At 31.6% G+C, this 21,898-nt stretch overlaps 2 protein-coding genes and 1 long non-coding RNA gene across 3 annotated transcripts in view; 1 reads left to right on the forward strand and 2 right to left on the reverse strand.

The window, feature by feature from the left end:
• Positions 1-5,036: 5,036 nt before the first annotated feature.
• The window catches only part of LOC139504084 (cardioacceleratory peptide receptor-like), a 125,415-nt gene continuing 108,553 nt past the window's right edge, over positions 5,037-21,898 (forward strand). Inside the window, exon 1 of the mRNA XM_071294144.1 lies at positions 5,037-5,286. The gene's annotated coding sequence lies outside the window, so the exon portion shown is untranslated. The remainder of the gene's footprint in view (positions 5,287-21,898) is intronic.
• LOC139502953 (uncharacterized) lies at positions 7,004-8,953 on the reverse strand. The gene is made up of 3 exons (XR_011658983.1): positions 8,839-8,953; positions 8,213-8,300; positions 7,004-7,175 (listed from the first exon to the last, which is right to left on the reverse strand). It is a non-coding gene; the product is annotated as an uncharacterized lncRNA (long non-coding RNA).
• LOC139504082 (uncharacterized) lies at positions 12,097-21,720 on the reverse strand. The gene is made up of 5 exons (XM_071294142.1): positions 21,498-21,720; positions 20,284-20,367; positions 13,895-14,026; positions 13,499-13,630; positions 12,097-12,869 (listed from the first exon to the last, which is right to left on the reverse strand). Exons 1-5 carry the CDS (start codon positions 21,589-21,591, stop codon positions 12,097-12,099), a joined length of 1,215 nt encoding a protein of 404 aa, XP_071150243.1. The 5' UTR covers positions 21,592-21,720.

The raw sequence follows: 21,898 nt of genomic DNA on the forward strand, positions 1-21,898 counted from the left end.
CTACTTAAATAAGTAATGAATTTGATGGAGAGTTGTCTCATTGGTAGTCATACCACATTAGACATTTAAATTGACTTAGATAGCATATATAAACAAAGTTTATAGTAGTCTTGTATAAATCTTAATTTTAGTTTCTTATGTATGATTCGGAGTTTAGCATGACGTCTATTATCTTTGAAATTGTATACATGTTTTTAAGGGGCCATCTGAAGGACGCCTCTGGGTGCGGGAGGTTCTCGCTACACGGAAGACCTATTGGTGGCCTTCGGATGTTGTCTGCTCTATGGTCGTGTTGTTATCGCTTTGACACATTTCCAATTTCCTTTCTCAATTTTAAACTGCATCAAAACATCTTTGATAAATCAGTTTCGTACTTAACCTTAAAACCACCGAAACGGAAATGTGTAACACGAAAAAAACAAATAATTGTATAATGTAAAAAAAAAAAACATTTGCCAAATTTGACAGAAAACCCCTATTAATTTATTTAAAATGATCAACAAAATGTCGTTTAATAAACATGATAAAGATTAATACTCAAATATCTAATTTTATTGTCAGAATTTAAAATAAACGAATGTTGTTGTAGCATTCTTCGTATTTCGTTTCAAGATTTCGTTTTAATTAATTCATTCTAAAAATGTTTAAATGAACACAATTCTTTCGAGTACTAGTATCCTATTCTATCTAAAAAAGCATAAGATAATCATGTAATGATAACCCAAATATAGTTCGTAGGAAAGACGTTACCGTTTCAGTCAAAAATAAGATACAGTGTGCATCATTTAATGAGAAAGCAGGCAAATAATGACTATAAAAACACAAACTTAAAAACATTCTACCTTTCTTAACATCCAGTTGTGAATGATTTGTTCGAGAATGTTCGAAAAAGGAACGTTCGTTAACTTCGAAGGTATTTTTCTATTTTACAACTTATTAATGGAATATAAACACTTTCTATATCTTTTGGTATCAAGCTTTGAATGTATTATACAATTACGATAAAGTGTTGTATTCATTTTGTGATTAAAACCAGATATAACTTACATTCTTCTCAAAATATTATATGCTCTGATTTGTTTATATTATGTGACTGTTTAGATGTTTAAACTCATGACATATTTATTCTGAACTGTTAGTCTTGATTGCTTGTAATGTAATACATTTGCTGGTAACTTTTCTTAATTTACTTACCATGTCACCCCTTTGTTCAATAAACTGTTAATTCTATAAAGCGTCTCTTTCGACATTGAGCAAACATTTCTGTTGATGTTGGTAAAAGGAACATATCATCCTGACACTACAGGTGTTAATGTGTTTTAGTTCTGCACATACATGGCATGTTTGCCATTGAACATTTCGTCATGAAAATATATGGCATATTTGCAACTGGTCGTTTTGTCTTGCACATACATGGAAATATTGCAACTAGACGTTGTGTCCTAAACATAGACGATATATTAGCAACTGGACGTAAAGCAACGTTCTTTTTTTATTCGCAAATTCTCTATAATTAGTAGTCTTATGATTAAAGGTCTTTCTTTTAAGGGATTTTTTTTTTGTCGCTCAGTTTGTTTGGAACACACCTGTTGTTCTACTCGCAACTGTATCAAAATATGATAAAACATACCACGAAAATTTAGGAGAACATGTAAAAATCTACCACATTGATATCATAAAATTGTTATAAAATAGTTTTCTTCCTGTGTCTGTTTGTGTCTGCCAACAATGTAGACCCTAATGTAGGGTCACGTTTCAGTAAGTTGTTTTGATGAGAACCAGTCTTACATATCTGTTTTAATTGTTATAGTAATTATATTATCTCTGATACAGAAGTTGAGTTAAAAAAAATATGCTTATAATGCAAGAATTACAAAGTAAAAATGTGCAGACATATTGCATGCTGTTTGCATTTGATTATTTATCAACTGTCGATGTAAAACGACAGGCGTTTCTCTGCATTTTCATTACCCAACACATATAAATGGCTATTTAAGATAAAAGAAAATTTTGTGAATATGTTATACAATATCTAATATTCTTGACAGCAGTGTTTATGAAATTCCCATTTGAAAGAATTTGATGAATTACTATAAGTTTGCTCTTAGTCTGATTTGAATCGGTCAATTGATAATCGCTTCGTTTACAAGGTATACGCTAATTGTAGAAGACCATGTGTTTTTCGTGTATTTCTCATGTGTTTTTCATATCGGTTATTTAATTGCAAAACATTTTCCAACCGCCTCTTTTGATTTTTCCTAAGTATCAAAATTCACCATAGTGCTTTTTTCATCAAGCTCCTTCATATATTATTGCTACTTAATGTGCTCTTATTCTATGTTATGTTTGGATTAGGCTCATCATTTTTGTGATTTTGTGTAAAACATTATTTCTTTCCGTTCACATTATACTAACAAAATGTTGATATGAAAAGATATTTGAATTCACTAATTATATAAAAAATTTTTTTTTTTGAATAAGTGTCCAATTTTTATGAAAGAACTACAGGTAGCTTCTTTGAAAGAAAAAAAACCGATAGAAGGAGTACTATATTCAAATGATTGTATTTGGTTTGAAGTATAGATATATAGATCATAGATTTTATTGCGTGTTCATGTGTACAAAGATATATGATATTTATAAAGATGGATGTTGCATGATTATTTAAAATGTTTTTTTTTTCATTTGTTCTCGCCGAAAAATGAGTCTGTAAAAATCGGGGACCCTTAGTTGCTTCCCTGGACAATTTAGGGTTGATGCAACAGGTGATTAGTAATAAAATATGTTTAAAAAAAATAAAAAATAGAAAAATAAGTGTTTGTTAGTTCATTGATAACATTCTGCCGTATCACAAACAAACAACTTGTAACTCTTCATATCATTGACTGAAATATTCAAGTACAACAACAATCGTAGTTTGCACGTGAATTGACACAGGTGACTGGCAATGGAATGTACCATGTTACTACGAACGTAAAACAAGGATTTGTATAGTCTACAAATCTTTGGTCAAAAGAATTAAATAAATGTTTTGTGAATTTGAAATAGTGGTGTCGAAATATTATACTACAGCAACACAATTAGCTTGCACCTCATAATGAAAAATATAAGGATAACATTAAATACATGTGCCGCTTTTATACGAATGATTAAGAAACAACTTAATTTCTTTCAATTTCGTAGTTACTTATAATACGAATCGCGTTATTCTGATTCATTTTAATTGTTACAATACTTTATGAGAGGTTGCTTATTCCTCTTTTAGTGTTTTCATGCTATAAAACGAGCACACAGAATGTTACACAGTAGCTAAGCGTTTGGTTATTCAGAAATTACATATTATACAAGGAGCAAATTGTCTCTGAAGTATAGAAACAAAACAATAATAAGTGTAGCATGTGTGCACAGGAATGAAGACGTCGTTTGCAATGTACTATCATGGTCAACACGAAATTCAGATAAATTCAGTGAAGGAATGTTGATGTAAAGAAGATTGAAATGTAACATCGGCTAAGATTTTTTCTTTTGCATGTGTGAAACTAAAAAATAATAAAAGTTTGTGAGAAATATCGTTGTTTATAAGAAACACTATAAATGTACTGTTTTCGATTTTTATTGGAGGCACATTTATCTGTTAATTTCATATCGTAGGAATAGAGATTTGCATACCATTGTTAAACTATCAGTCAAAGTGACGTGCAATGTGCATGCGTATTTAATATGGAATACACAATCAGACATGTATGATAAACTGATAAAACGAAATATTAAGAAGTTAAGGATGACTGAACGCATGTGCAAGAAGGGAATCACCTGTTCATCAATGCATTTAATGAATAAACACGCTTTTAAAACTGATTGTTTTATATGTAACTATTTAAATATTTACAATTCATAATTTATGTTCGTTTTTCAACCGAGAATAGCAAAACAGTTAATTATAAAATTCATGAAATATAGCGCTGGGGTTTATAAATTACTTTTCCTTTCACTGTGCCATTGTTTGCCATCTTCATTTTTCTCTAACCAAAGCATGGTTGGTTGAATGATCTGAATGTACGTAGAATTTCGGAATTTTTTTTTCAAAATCAAGTAAACTAAATCAGAAAAAAAATCACACTATCCTAAGCCAAATATCTAAAACTTGCGAAAGATATGAACAGGCAGGAAGAACAACTTGGCCAAAAAAAGACAGGATGACATTTTTGTAAAAAAGAAATTCGGACATACTGATGAAAAAAAAGACATGACAGAGATTACAAAACCTTGAACATAGCTAAGGTCGTCAGTTGGCAATTACGAGTACAGTAGTTTTTTGAACAAATTAATTGTAAGCACATCACTGTGATAGTACACTAGGCACCTGCATGCCTTATTCATGCATTAAAAAATTATCTACAAAAAATAACGAGAGATAATTCTTTCATTTTAAAAAATAAACAATATTTACGTAATACTCATTCAAGACCTGCAGAAAAAAACAACCTTAAACAGAAAAACAAACATTATTGAAAAAGTTTCAAAGCATTTCAGATGAAACTCTACAGCGAACTTTTAGTCCATGCCGTCATATAAAGAAGCATTTAACTCTTAACTCTTTATTATTGAAATATTGTTACACTTATTTGATTTAAATACTATTACATGAAAACGTGAAGTAACATAAAATACGGAATTGGAAAAAAAAATGAATGCTATGAAAGAAATCATTTTTTTTTAATTATTTCAACACATCTACAACTGTATCCTAAAAAACATTACCTGACTTTTGTTCTCATTAAATATTAACCAGCAATGATGTTTCAACGCAACAGCAGCTCAATATACTAAACGTATTGTAATAGCATGCATTATTCCCAAAGGAATTAACAACTCTGTTGTCTATTACATTAATATTTACGGTAAAATATTTCTTTTGAATTTACATTAATGTAGCTTTGATGAATTACTCAATCATGTTGCCGACTTATATAAGAAGAACGCTGTTATAATTTTACTAATCATAAAATCCTGTATCTTAGGGGAGACATGCAAAACGTTACGAATAAAGTTCATTATTTCAAAAATTTGCTAGTAATGAAAAAGGTGTCAAAGATTCATATTTGGTGAGATTGTTTCGTTATTCTATCCACAAATTCAAGAAGACAGTAACACTGATATTATCTAATGACATGGATGCGATTGATGATACCCAATCTCACAATATGTCTTGTTTGATGTTTTTAATTTGGATGTTTAATTCTTAAAATAATATTTGTGGATATTTTACTGTATTGAAAGCCAGTAGTAAGTATTTTTATGCGTATTTTTTTATGACTGATTGGATAGGATTGATATAATACAGACATTTTTTTTAAAATTGCAGAATCAGGATCAAATAAAGAACTGAATCCATTTCTAAAAGGGAAAATGCATTATTTTCCTCTTTGAAGCATGTCAACCATTATACATTCATGTACTAGTTAAAATACCAATGCAGATCGACATATTTAACTGACTTCCTTGCAAAGTTTGAATAATTTTGAAAATTCTAACACCCATACCATTGATATATCACTAGCAGTGACATTGAAATTTTCCCAAATTGTTTTTTGATAAATTATAACAGTTTTGTCTAACAGAATTGGAATCATTTTTAGATCGGTGTATACATATTTTGGTCATTGGACCAGAATATAAAAAAACGGGTAAGTTCTCACATTAAATATATAAAAGGTATGGCTGAATCCCTGCATGAACCCATCATTTGAAAACAACACAACAAACTGTTATTTGTATTTACTTGCATAAAACTGTTTATGCTTGAAAAAGTCTGGTCTCGAGACCAAAAACAGAAACACTTTGGACATTAGGCGTCAGCGCTAAGTTGTTTATATTTAACTAATTTAAACAAAAAAAATGTTACATTCACGCAGATGATAGAGCTGTTATCCACCAGATTTTGGTCTATGGACCAACTAAACGAATGATATCAAATAAATTATTATCAATCTTATTTTTTCTGGTTCTTAGACCAAGAACAAAATTGAATGTAAAATATAATGCGTATATCGCTTTTTGGTTCTTAGACCAAGAACAAAATTGAATGTAAAATATAATGCGTATATCGCTTTTTTGTTCTTAGACCAAGAACAAAATTGAATGTAAAATATAATGCGTAAATTGCTTTTTGGTTCTTAGACCAAGAACAACGTGAAAACGTTACTCTAATCACACTTATTCATAGATTAGAAAGGTACATACAGTACATGTATATTATAATCAACCGGTAACATTTTCGTTTTCAAATATTCAATAAGAAGATGTGGTATGATTGCGAATGAGAAAACTCTCCGCAAGGGACCAAATGACATAAAAAAGCTATAGGTTTACTGTGACGTATGGCCTTCAAAAAAGAGCAAAATCCATACCGAATCTTCAACAATAAAAGGCCCTGAAATTATGCATATTTCTGGTAAACAAAAACGTGTACCATACTAGTCGAAGTATTTATTTAAAGATGAATTTCATATAAATGTTTCTTTTTTCAGATCTATTGATTACATTGAAATTGCATATTACTTTGGAACTCTTTATTTGAAATTAGATTTATTTTTCTAACGATTTTGTGAACCGGTCGTATGTATCTGTCTTTAATATTGAAATATGCGTTGTAGATACTAATTCGCTTCATCTAAGATGGTAGAACACTTAAAGTCAATGATATTTTCATATCATTTATCAATTAAACATCGCCATCCAACTTCAAATGCAATTAATAAGCACAATGAATCAAAACGTGACTGATTATTATTGGTATTTTCCATTGCTTTCTTTTTGTTTTTCGCAAATTTCTGGTGTAAATGATAAAGAAATCCCCATCTTTGTCACAATGACTGCTGTATATTTCTTACGCAGAGTAAAGCTATATGATACTTTCTATGACAATAATTAACAACTACGCATTATTTACAATATCTATATTATTTCTATAGGGACAACAATAATAATTCAAACACATGTTCGTCAAATATTTCTCCACTTTGGCTAGCAAGTGCATCATAGTTTTCCTCCAATGATGGTCATTCTTCTTTGTTTCAGCTAATCGATCTATTCTGTAGAATTTTTTTCCGCTCTCACATACTTTAAGGGGAGATCTTTGACAAATTTATCAACATCATACTTTACTTCATAGCCTGTAAAAAAATCATTTTTTTTTTAAAAGATCTGAGTCTTAATGAATAATAAATTGTGGACTATTTTACTTGAATGTTGAAACTATAATGATACTAGTAAAGAGTAACTGACTTCGATTAATAAGATGTATTTTTGTCGGTTCAAAATAGTACCCCTGGCCATATAAATTACTGATAAATACAGGAGTATGTGTGATTATATATTATATAGCATGTAATGCTTTTATCGGTACTTTTTCAGATAGATTAAGTGTCATAAATCCTGGTTTTAGAATACATGACTACATGCCAATATCTTCTGTTCTGGTCCTTGTTAAATTAAGTATTAGATTTGTGAAGTCAAATATGCTTGACCTGACCTTAACTTTGACCTAGACTTAATGTGACTTAATGTTTGACTGAATGTTTGACCCTAACTGATCAACTGTTCAACCGGTTTACTGGTGCAACTACTGTTTCTTTCATAAAAAAATCAGCATATTGAGTCTTTGGAATATTATCTTCTCGACCATTATGAAGTCCTTTTTATAAAAAAAAACTCATTCGCAGTTAGCTCATTTTAAAGAAAACATTATAAAACGTAAAAAAAGTGTGACAAGCCTAAAAAATGACGTCCAATGGGAAATAGTACAAGCATGTTCAGGACGATGCAACGCCTAAAAGTAGTACTTTTGAAAAAATTCTGTATTACCGTAAATTTAATACTTGGCGTTCTCTTTGCAAATGGATTTAAAACAAAGTTCATACACTAAAAAAGTTTATTAAATAAATATATACCGAAACGATAGTTTAGTACAAGTGCTCCTCTGTAAAAATAAACGTCGTCTTTTTTGTTGAATTGTTTCATCAGGATAGCTACCATGAATTGAAAACTTTTACTAATATGATTAGTTTTCAACTTATATGTACATGTGTTGATTGAGTACAAAACATTTCCACTTTTATTTCTTTATACGACAGAATTATCTTTGTACAGTCTGATATTATATCTGATAACATTTGCCCTCCAAATTTTGTTTTCATAAAACAGTACTTACCTTTTCCTGTCTTCATTAGTATTTTTGCAGTATACCAACACTTGTCTGGATACCAAAATGCTTCAACAGACGTACCAACTTCAAACTCCTACAACATAAATGAAAAATAAGCATCTTACAACTGCACAAAACATATGATAGAGTTTATACCACACCGTGTATTTCTTTGTGTCTAGACCCGAAAGATTGACAAGGTTTAAAGACATGGCCGACTAGTCTCCACCTGTCCAGCAGTTAAACTCGTCCTAAAAGTAGGTTAAAAATATCGTACAACATGTATTGTCGTTATCTGTAAACCTTTTAGCAAATCTTCTATGAAATTACATTGCCAGATTTATCTAAATTCGGCAATACGCATCATTGGAGTATTTTGTTTTTAAATTTTCTTATGATCCCACCTGCCAACTAATATGGCCCGCATGGCTAAAATAGACTTGGAGTAAAGCACAAGTTTTGAGATTTTTTTTTCAAAATTGCTCTGGATAGAAAAAAATATTAGAGAGGCAGAAATGTCCAGAATGTTCAAATTTGCCCACTGTCTATTTACGCCAATACTGTCCAGAATTATTCTGTAATCAGAGATTTTGTTATAGTTGTTTGTACACATTTTTTATTCTTTTATTTACCTTTGAACTCATCCTTCTTTTCTTCTTGTTTAAGTTGTCACTGTGACTGCAGTCATTTTTTAGTTTTTGTTTTGGAGTCAAATCTCTACCAGATACCTGTAAATATATACAAATATGTTGTGTATATCTTTTTAAGAGATATTATGAAAAGTTTTCTAAAGACAATGGCACGTCACAGACAGTTACAGTAATATGTAGTCATTAACAGCAAACAAACTTAATATACAAATCTATATTGAACAAGAATGTATCCAAAGTACACGGATGCCCACTCGCATTACCATTTTCCATGTTGAATGGACCGTGAAATTGGGTAAAAGATCTAGTTTGGCCTGAAAAGTTTCAAGTTGATTGGACTTTAACTTCATCAAAAACTACCTTGACCAAAAACTTTAACCTGAAACTCACACTTTTAATTTGTATGTTCAGTGGACCATGAAAATGGGGTCAAAAGTCTAATTTGGTTTAAAAATAAGAAAGATCATATCACAAGGAACAGGTGTACTAAGTTTAAAGTTGACTGGACTTCAGCTTCATCAAAAACTACCTTGACCAAAAACTTTAACCTGAAGTGGGACGAACGGACGGACGAACGAACGAACGTACAGCCGGAAGGATGCACAGACCAGAAAACATACATGTAATGCCCTTCTACTATCGTAGGTGGTGCATAAAAACTTAACGTAAACTTGATATATACTGATATAGATAATAGTTGATGAAACAAACGTGACGATACACACGTTGGAACTAAAATTTATAATAAAATATAATAAAAAGGAAAAACTGTAAAATTATCCAATGAAAATCATTCATTTGCAAAGCAAATGCATATGAATAACAGAATCAGACCAAATTAAAAAAATGAGAAATTATGAACACAGGGGTCAACATTATTTTGTAACTTACTTCTAAAGAAGAATTACGTACGAAACTCAACACATCTTCCCGATTTTAAGTTAATTACGTTCACTCAGACCAACAAAGTGAATATCATTTGTTGAACAAACAATTAACAAAAATTAAAGGACATTTTTTTTTAATTGTAAGGTAAATATATACGTAGGTTATAAAACTTGGCTTTTGTGTTTTTCAATATGTTGACATCTACTAGATTCTTCAAATTCCTGAACTTTTTTTTCTAAACAAGCTTTTGCTTCTTCCTGTAAAAACATCATTGTTTTCAGAGTTTGCGTATTGAGAACATTTGAATAAGGAATATTTTCTTATTATGTTTAAATACAAGTACAAGTACATAACATGTAAGATGTTTCTTGTATAAATTATTTTTCTTTGTTGTCTCTGGTATTTATTCTAAGCTGGTAAATATGTTTGATTAATTATGTAATGCAAGATCAAGATCATCAGACTGCATGGTCAATTGAACAACTCTTTATGCATCATTAATGTGATCTGATAACTATCGTAAGTCTGTTGCAGAATATTATTCCATATATCATCAACAAAATAATAAGCGTTTTGTCAAAAGGGCTATTACAGCCCTAAAAAACAGAGTACTCAACTTACCAATTTATTGTACATTTCTTCCAGGGTTTGGTATTTTGTTTTTTCAACTTGTAGCAGATTACTAGATTTTTCATTTTTATCAATCTGCTTATCCAAGACAACTTTGAGTTCATTCTCTGATCTCCTCAGTTGCTGTAATTTAGTTTCAAGTGCACTGCATTTTTTCCTTTTTTGATTCAACAATGTCTCGAAGTCCTCTGTTTTCTTTTGTTCTTCTGTCAACTTTGATTTTAATGTTGATGAAGTAGTTGCCAATTTTTCTCTTTCGGCAGTCAGTTGTTTTATTTTACACTCACTAGATAAATATAATGAAATGCTCAATAATTTAATGGGTTAATTCAAATAAGCAAAGGCACATTTTAAATACTTGTAATGGAGGAGGAGTGAACTATTCTCTTATTACTACAGTTAAACCAGCTTTCAACAGAATATTGAGAGTCTGCAGGTATATAATATTGAAAAGTTTCAACAAATTAAAACCTTAAAATTTAAAAAAATATCTCTTAACAGTTATTAACAAAAGGACAGTTTTGAAATAATATCGTAAACTAAAATAAATCAAAATGGCAGTTTTGTGCCGCCAGTAGGAATTTATAATTTAGATGCACGTTCGGAAATGCACCAAATGATGTTCAAACATTAAAGTACGCAATCATATAAATCAATGATATTTGGAAATCCCGTGAAATGATAAAACTGAACAAAATATTGTCATAAATGGATGCATGAAACTTATTCTGTATGTTCGTTTAAAATGCTAACATACTTTTCATTGATCTTTCTGTCAACATCTGACGGATCTGCTTTCGTTTTCCCAATAAGTTTTCTTTCGATCTGAACTTACACTACAAAATAAATCCAGTGATATTATCCAAGTCGGTAACTTCATTACTGATATACATGTACGTACAGTGTCAGCTCTTTTCTGTAATATTTCAATATACCGGGTGTTTTTAAAATGAAAGGTGGGCTTATTACCATAAATATCGATTAGATCTTTGAAATTGCACTTTAGCCCAATTATACATTAAAAACAAAAAAAAAACATAAGTTTACAAAATTACAAGGCTGCAGTCTACATCAACCACCAAATACCCGACCTATCGAAAAGGTTGACGAGATGACTTTGCGATTGACATTTCATCAATACATTTTTTGGGGGGATTTCGATTAAACGAAAGATCTTTGGTAGTCTTTGTATAACTTATTCACAAGATGTATATAATGGAAAATTAAGAGCTTGATAAAGTGCATGGAGACCGCCTATATTTTTAAGGCTATGTGTTGTCTCTAGATAATTTTAGTTTATTTGTGTCGTTTGGTTGCTGTCTCTCATTAACATTGCCTGTACATTTTTTTTATTCTTGTCTTGGTGTTTATTAGGTTTTTTTGTGTTTTGTTTTCGTGAACAATTTTATAGGTGATAAATTTTAAAAAATTGGTGTGTACATTCCTTTTTTCATAACTCATTTTTAATATCATAATATTACAAATGAGATTCCTCAAGGTTAATGAAATGCTCCAATTATTCCTTAAACTGTGAATTAAATTACGAAAACCACGGTTCTTTTTGTTTTAATAATATTCCCGATATAACGTAAATGTATGCTGAATGCCATTTTTATGAAGCATATTTTACAAACCAAGTTACAAATATAAAATCAAAATTTAAGAAAATCATGTAGTGCAGTGAATTTTTTTTCCAGTACACACGACATGATTTGCATTTATTTACCTTTCTACTTCTCTCTTAAATACTCTCCAGTCTTTTGTCTGTAAAGTTTCTTCCAAAATATGTATTTGGTTATCACTAGAAAGCATTGAAAAATCTCTCAACTGTGTAATCTTTAAGGATCCTCTTGGAGTATTTCTAATTTCATTCATTTCGAAAGCGGAACAGAATTCTAAAAATTTTCTCCATACGGAATCCTTTGATTTTGCAATTTTTAAAACAATCTTGTACTTGTTATGAAATTCTTCCGCCTTTCTGTCCATCCCTAGAATGGTACATATAATATCTTTCCATTGCTTTACTTCACTACTTTGCATGCAGCTAATATCTGTATCTCCTACTATTTTTGTTGCTTCTTTTCGAAACATCTTTACTAAATCAACAAAACTTGTCGGTTTTCCTAATGTATTAGATGCATTGTGTTCATACCCTAATTGTAGCGCCAACTCGTCTGGTAATTTGTTGTATAACCGACATGTTACCATGCTAATAGGCTTCGTTTGGCTTGCGAATAAACATTGTAGCGCATGTCTTGTATGATTACCACCTAAAGTTTCAACTGCTACTTTGCCAGGTTCTTGAAGAAACTTTGACAAATTACCTTTATCAGTAGTAACATCGCTGACAATGTTGCCAATGAGAATTGTATGACACATTTGCTGATTTTCATAAAATTGTTTTAGACAGTGAGCATGTTTCGTGTCCAGATTTCGAAAACAGCGATCATCGGCAGGTATAACTAAGTTCTGAATATGTACCTTTAATGCGTCTCCTAAAAGAAAACAAATGCTATCACTTTAGAATGGAAAATCAACAATTCAAATAACCCGAATAATCCAGTCGTTATATTACGATCACTTTGATCACTTCAGGAGGACAATGACCGTAAGGGGGCGCTGTAATTTTTCGAGTTCAAAATATATAAAAAAAAAATATGTTGTTCACTTAATGAGCAAGTGTTTGAACATTTGATGTAAAAGTAATATTTCTGAAGTTGATATGGTTATAGTTTCCAGTACCCGTATATGCAATAAAAAAAAATAACATCCTCGGAGAACTTGCCTCTGGAAGTGATCCTTGTAATCGTGTGTTCGATCCCCAAGTTTGTTCAAAACTAAGACTTGCACATTATTTTTCTTAAATGGTCATTAAACAAAAACAGCAACTAGAGATAAAACATGTTTGGCGATGTCAAAATAACAGACAAGTATAAAAAAGAAGATGTGGTATGATAACCAATGAGACAACCCTACACAAGAGACCGAATGACACAAATTAACAATTATAATAGGTCACCATACGGCCTTCAACATATAGTCAGTATAAAAGTTAATATTAAAAGTTTCTATACTTCATACCATGAGTAGCGCCTATTAAGAGAATGAAGATGGTATATCATACCTATTAAATAATCGTCCAAAATTGACTGCTCCACTGTAACTGGTGTGCTATCGGAAGCGTCTTCTGTATTTATGTGCGCTTCAGTGCAAGAACCCACGCTACGTCCTAGAATATCTTCAACTGTCGATGCATCTGTTGCAAAAGAAAAATACACATAAAATTTTCGCATCGTAATTATGGTTTTTATTCAAATAGTAAATAATTTTCATTAACATTTTTAACTTGTTCTTGGTCTCTTCCAGTTTTATTGTAAAAGCATATATATTAAGTGCAATAGATTTTATATTACTTGCATACATATCTTATTTACTATTGATTTTTGTTTGCCGAATTCACATGACTAGTATTACGAAGCAGCAGATCAATTGTTTGCAAGAAGGAGGATTAAAAAAATACCTTCAGAACTGTCCATTGGTGACAATAATTTCTTTTGGACTGGTGATTTTTGCGTCGAGGATTTTCTTTGCACATTATCCAATGTGTTTACGTTGTCGTCAGTGCTGGTTAAATCCTCCCCTCCTGGTACATCTATTCACAGAAAAAAGGCATTATCTTGAATTAGATGTTTCGTATTTGTCACAACAAAAGAATGGAACTTTGCAAACACAATTATTAAAATGTTAATTTTAATGTATGTTTTGTAAAAAAAAAATCTTCAACAGATACCAAATTTCTTGTATCATTTTTGTCCGGATACTCGAACATATGGAACGCCATGACTGTCTTCTGGTGTTGATTGTTTAATATGTTCGGTGCTTTATGCATTATGTTCAGTAGTATGTATATTATGTTCAGTAGATATCTTATTATGTTCAGTAGTTATTACATTATGTTCAGTGGTTATTACATTATGTTTAGTAGTTTTTACATTATATTCGGTGCCTTGGTTATTATGTTCAGTAATTTCATTATTATATGCAGTGGTATCTAAATTATGTTCGGTACTTCTGACGTTTTATTCAGTACATTTTTCATTATGTTCAGTACTTTCGACATTATGTTCAGTAGATTCAATATTATTTGCAGTACATCATGTAATACCTTCAGCAGTCCCGCTTTCTTTATATTCAGTAGATTATTCATTATGTTCAGTAAAAGCATCTGTATTATATTCGGTTCGTTCAACTTTATGTTCAGTGGTTGTATCATTATGATGATGTAGTAAAAGTGGTTGTATCATTATGATGATGTAGTTAAAGTGGTTGTATCATTATGATGATGTAGTAAAAGTGGTTGTATCATTATGATGATGTAGTAAAAGTCGGGAAGTCAATAACGGAAATTGTCGGAAAAAAACGAACGCGGATATTTTTGACGGACGTTTAATTCATGAACACCTTTACATGATTAAATGAAAATGAAAGAAATGGAAGCAGTTTTAAATCGGTGTGGTTAACGTTTCCAAGTTGTCATTTTTCACCAGGAAAAATAACTCCTAACTTTATTTGTAAGTTGTCGCTACAAGATTTCGCATATTTAGGTACATGTATGAACGACAGGAGAAAAATAATGGAATTAAGAATAGCTTGTGTTCATTTCAGCAGCAATATTTTGACTAAGGTAGCTCGAACAAATGCCTAACGGATAACTTTTTTCAATCCGTTCATTTCCGCTAGACGTCCGTTCTTATCTGTTAGACGTCCGTCCATATCCGTTGCATGTCAGTTTAGCGTACGTTTAATCCGTCGACGTCCGTTCTGTCTGGTGGAAAATTTTGAGCATGTTCAAAACTTTGAACTGACGTCCATTGGATGAAATGTCCGTTGAACGTCCGGTAGGCGTCTGTTTTGTACGGTACTCGTCCGTTTCACTTCCCATACCCAACTATATCAGTCCTATTCAGGACCGATAACTCTGACGACAGATATTATCGGGTTTTATACGTCTCTGTTGGAATGTATACAATAACTCTTTTTTTTACACAAGTTAAACTTTATATCGATTCATTGAATGCCTGGATTTAGCTTTAAATATTTAATTAAAAAAAAATAACAATAAAATCATATGCAATGAAATTCATTTGAATTAAAATTTGAATCGGAATGTTTCTTTTAAATAATTATAGAAACATATAAATATTTGAATGTCTTGTAAGCAAAAAATATTTTTTTAAAGAAATTTTCATAATATTCATATTTTCTTAAAGTTTATTATGAAACATACTTCTTCTGATTTGACACGGGAAAGAGAAGATATTTATTTGTACATTTTTGAAAACTTTTGTATATCACAAAATTTAAACTCTGGTAATACATGTATACACAGTAACACAGGATGTTTAATGTCACCTGGTTGCTTTTGGTTTGCACGTCTACCTGACAATATATTGTGATGTTACATTATAACCCAAGTCAGATTTCATCTGTTCGGTCAAGGGATGAAATTTTAAAGGTATAGAATATTTATCTATTATAATTGAGCATTGGTGTTTTTTTCTCTCGGGATGAACATTTTTTTTTATTTAAAAGGAATGTATAAATATATTTCTAAAGAAAGATAAAATATGAAGAAAACAGGAAAAACACCCTTAAAAACAGAAGAGAAAATTTTTATTATAAATATTTTAAACTATTTTCCGGTAACAGTATATCCTGGATGAATATCTGTCAAAATAAATATTCCCGTGTCACACTTAAAATGATATTTTTTTTATTAAGAAATTTTGAAATCAATGATATCGAAATATCACTGTAGGAAAATAACAGAAACATCAAACATTCTACATTAAAAATTAAATATAATCTAGGAAAGTTATACTACAGAAATCCTTGATTTGATACAACATTTCCTTATAATACATCAGCCGCCATTTTGAAAAATCCCGGAAAATTCCCTTTTTCAAATCGATGTTTGACCGAATTTGCCCTAAAATTAAATTGTTTTAAGTAGTATTCTTCGCCAGATATATGTTTGAATATACTTAAACGATTTGCAAAGTTTGTTTTTTATTTACGGAATTTCTTTATTTGTTGTACAAGTAGACATGGGTATCGATAATTTAGCATTGAGTCAACGGAAAAATGACGAGAAAAAGTGCATGTTTTACGATTTAGATTTGACCGACTTTAATCAAAAATTAAACTGTTAGGACCAACATTGTTTGATAGAAATATGTTTGAATATCAAGGATTGATTTGCAAAAGTAAGAAAACGGGCCAGGTTTATGAGAAAATTCAACTTTATTGAAGCATATATGCATTTTATATGGGGAAATATATATATATGGAAGTGTTTAACGACCTTGACTGGCTATACAGCCCTCGCACGGTCGGCTCGGTGCCCGAAGGCGATTGGTGAGCTTTATCATATTTTGATACCGTGGGTCAGGAACAGGTAGTAGAGGACGCCATATGTAGGCCGCCATCTTGGTTTTGGTAAGTTGTTTATCTTTTGTTGACTATTTTGATGTTGGTTTACTTCACAACGGCTGCTTTCAGGGCTAGTTTGGTCAGCTTGGCAGCCCGCTAACCTCGATGATGGAGTACTGGTAGATGAATCGTGGACGTAGTTCTAAAGATGACAGGAAGCGTTATCAGGACCAAAGCCGTGAGGCAGTGAAATGAAGGTCGTATCACCCAATACCTAGGATACAGCCCTCGGAGTAAGGGCACGTCTTTACAATCAAGCAGCTTTTATTCAGTCCAGACACTGCCCTTTTGCGGCATTTGGTTGTGGTTTAACGGATAAAATTGATGTTGAACGAATGTGAAACGGACTTCTACCGGACGTATAACGGATAAAATGAATGATGAACGGATCTGAAACGGATAATTGTTAATTGATAATTTCGTGTCAGGATTGTCAACTATGGGTACGTCAGATTTCTTGAGGTTCATGAATTCTTATAATTCATAATCGATCTTAGAGTAAGGGCACGTCTTCACTAGCAAGCTTCTCTTATTCAGGCAAGACACTGGCCTTAAGTGGTATTTTGAAGAACAAACCAAAACCAAATACACAGAAACATTTTGATTATTTACAAGATTTACATGTATTTTTATTGTCGCCTTTAATTTTTTCGGATTACTGTAGAAGGGGATAATTTTTCTTAATTGGCTTAAATTTAGAGGGGAATACAAAAGATTTTAAGTTTTCATGGGTAAGAAATGAGGAGCTGCAAAGCACCCATCACCTTTAACCGGTAAAAAAATTAGAAGTCTCTTGCGTAATTGTCTCTTTTTATTTTGTTATTCATTGGAACGCTTTATATCAAAGTAGAAAAGGGGAGGGTAAACACACAATTGATCATGCCAAGAAATTACCTCCGTTGAAATTCTGCAAACATCACATAGAGCAAATTACATGGAAGATTAATATTGGCCATTCGGTATATAGCTGTGTTCTAAATGACACGTACATGGAGGTCCTAAATTAATTTGTTGAATGAAATCAAATCTTTAAATACTAATGGGTGCCGTAGGAGGTCGACCGGAATTTTTTGCTCGGATTTCTTGGCATGTAACAGATAGAAAACTCAGGATTAGAATTCATAGAACAAAAAGGGGCAGTGGCAAATATTTCATGTATATTTTGAAAACAGAGATTTACCCCGGCACCCTTTGCCATAATACTTTCGTTTTCTTATTTGTGCCTTCGGACTTGGGCTATTTCTTTCTTTGCGGGCGTATACTCCAAGCAAACAACATGCATGTGTATAACGGCACTTTAGATTTTCGTATTAAATAAAGAAAGTTGCCGGTCCGGTGCATGAACAGATTGGTTAGAAAGCAAGATTTTAATTCTAATTAGATTGGAAAGCTTAATTCAAGGGTTGAAAATAGAAAGCACCAAAAAAAGGGGGGGGGTAGTCCACAGGGAATATTTTAAAAACAGTTAAATCGATTTCAAGCAGGGATTCCAGTGCTTCTTTGGGAATGAAAAACTTGTTATTACTCAGTCAAAATATTGCTGCTAAAATGAACACAATTATTTTTCTCCTGTCAGTCATACCTAAATATGCGAAATCTTGTAGCGACAACTTACAAATTGAGTCAGGAGTTATATTTTTCTTGTGAAAAATGCCAACTTTGGAACGTAAACCACACGGATTTAAAACTGCTTCCATTTCTTCCATTTTAATCCAATCACGTAAAGGTGTTCATGAATAAAACGTCCGTCAAAAATATCCGCGTTCGTTTTTTTCCGACAATTTCCGTTATTGACTTCCCGACTTTTACTACATCATCATAATGATAAAACCACTGAACATAAAGTTGAACGAACCGAATATAATACAGATGCTTTTACTGAACATAATGAATAATCTACTGAATATAAAGAAAGCGGGACTACTGGAGGTATTACATAATGTACTGCAAATAATATTGAATCTACTGAACATAATGTCGAAAGTACTGAACATAATGAAAAATGTACTGAATATAACGTCAGAAGTACCGAACATAATTTAAATACCACTGCATATAATAATGAAATTACTGAACATAATAACCAAAGCACCGAATATAATGTAAAAACTACTAAACATAATGTAATAACTACTGAACATAATGTAATAACTACTGAACATAATAAGATATCTACTGAACATAATATACATACTACTGAACATAATGCATAAAGCACCGAACATATTAAACAATCAACACCAGAAGACAGTCATGGCGTTCCATACGAACAAAATCATAACGTCCGCGTCATGTTTTATGCTTTAGAACTAAGTTCAACGAATAAAATTGACCACATGACTCATATTATGATTCAGTGAATAGTAAAAAAAACAAACTCTTAATTATAACAGAAACAAAAACAATCTCTGTTGCAAGAAGTCGGTGTGGCAGGAAAACTGGAAATTCTGGTACGATAAGGCCTGTTTTTGGCCCCCCTATTTTCTCATTTTTCAAATTCTGTTTTAGAAAGCTACGTCTTATGTTAGAATATTCCCTGAGGTTTGAATGTTTGTTTGGATGAACTTCAAAACCACTAATACTAGCAACTGGGTAAGGTGAGTGGGTAAACTTCCTTTTATAATTCAAATATTGTAATTATCATTCACTTAAAATTGCAGGTCTTCCGTACAACGAATTTTTAGTTTTTAGGTGCCTGCGCCAACGTGGCACAGGATTTTTTTTTAATTCCAATGTCATGTCATAACAGTTTTTGCTGTCTAAATCGCCATTATTTTCTCCGGCGCGTGTTAGATTTTTTATAGAAACAATGCCAAAGAATCATTTGGCGTTTTTGATACCTTTTTAACCCAGTAATCTCAACCATTTTCTAAAATTAATGGTTTTGAAGTTCATCCAAAGAAACGTCAACGTGATAACAAGCTTTCCAAAACAGTTTTTGAAAAATAAGAAAATAGGGGGAGGGGCCAAAAAACGGGCCTTATCGTACAAATGTACCTCGTCTTTTTAATGATTGCACTTTTGTCCGTATAGCCGGCCTGTCCATTATTGTTGAAGAGTGTACGGATACAGCCCCCCCCCCCCCTTTTTGAACATTGTACATGTATTATGGGGGTTTGTGCAGAAAAGCGAAGATGCAATTTAAAAAAAAATATTCGTAAATGTAATACGGCGATAATAGAACCTCTAGAATCGTTACTTGTCATCTCACATACGCATACTAGTATACTATAACTTCTTTTATTTATAAAATATGAATTAATATTATAGGGTTATTGCAAAAATATGAATTAATATTATTGGTTATGGTAAGAGTTTTTCAATCCGAATTTTATCATATTTATGGATTACTTTAGTAACTTGATTTCACGAAAGCGTGTGTAAATATCAAATATGTATTAAAAGAATCACATCTACCTGAAATATTCATATTAACTTGGTTCTCCGGCTGATCAATGTTATCTGTTGAAGATGTCTGTAGCTGATAATTGTCTACGTTTGCTGTAAAAAATTATATAGTTAAAACTTGTTTGCTACAGTTATATTCTTCAGTAAAAAAAACGACAAGTCCAATTGGACAAATAAACACAGAAAAGCACTCACACGCACCCCACTAGTACATTGTTGTAGGCAAAGACAGCCAATAACCCACCCCCTTTTACCTTTTTTTCTTTTCCCCCTCCTATCACGAAATAAAACACATACAAAGACTTGACAAATATACGAATAAAAGCTCATTGATATTATCATGCCAAGACATTGCCTCCGTTGAAATTTTACAAACATCCCATAGAGCAAATAACACGGATGATTAATATTGACCATTTGGTATATAAGCGTCACGTACATGCAGTTCATAAATTAATTTGTTGAATACAATCAAATATTTAACTACAAGTACCAGCGGGTGCCGTAGGAGGTCCAGCGGAGTTTGGAGCGAGGATTACTAGTCATGGAAATACGGTATTATCAATGTTTGCTCGTGGTAGTCATTTTTTTAAAAACAATATCAGCCTCTTGACATCGCCAAAAATTCAATGTTTAAAATATATACGACAGCAACTAAGGCCTTAGTTTGATTAAGGATGTTCGCTTCTCTTTTTGACAATAACTAGCTTTTTGATCAACTGGTATAAATTGATAGTATATTAATAACTGAACCTAGGCTAAAAAGCAGGAAAAAATAATAGGTCCGCGACTTTGTTTTTAAGATATAATCAATTGAAAATTTTGCGGGAAATGATTCTCTCTTAGAATGCTCACACATTTAAAATTGGTACCTTTTTTCTTTCAAACACTATGAAAAAATAACAAGAATTGTATAAGATTTTCATGAATGACTAGTTTAACTATATGTAATAAAAATATGAATAAAAAAGTAAGGGTTGGTAGTGTATTTTTTTTTATTGGTACTACATGGATAAAACTAGAGGATTCCGAATATCGGACAAAATGTCAAAATCAAGAGTAGCAGTTGGCAATCCTCGGAGTCACCGCTACTCTCCTTCTATCTTTAGATGGAGGTACGGAATCGGCCGAGTTGTGACGAATGCAAGAGAAGCAAATACTCATACACATACTATGTACTCATGATACAAGAACAACACACACATTTTAAATACATTTCTCACCTTTCAAGGAGTTCCATATTTTCATAAAACCTGAACGAGTCTTGACAGCTGGCCCAAAACCAAGACCTTCGCATAAGTTTTTCAAACTATACATTTTTGCTTTTCCAGATTCATATGTAACCTTAAATTATAAGAAAACATCATGTTTTTGTGAACGTTGACAAACATTGAACATGAAGCCAACAGTCGTATTTCTGTATTGACGAAAACTAATATACATGTATTGATTGATAATGTGTTAAGTCTAAAATAAAAACAAATGTGAATTGTATGACCGTTCCACAATAAAATGAACAGTTGTTACTTCACAAGAGTAAATGTAATAAAGAATATGCAGCTTATTGATGGATTAACATTAATAAAAGTAAACTTCATTCTGGAAACGAGAGTTGAGATATTTA

The sequence above is a fragment of the Mytilus edulis genome, chromosome 14, assembly GCF_963676685.1.
Source record: "Mytilus edulis chromosome 14, xbMytEdul2.2, whole genome shotgun sequence".
NCBI lineage: Eukaryota > Metazoa > Mollusca > Bivalvia > Mytilida > Mytilidae > Mytilus > Mytilus edulis.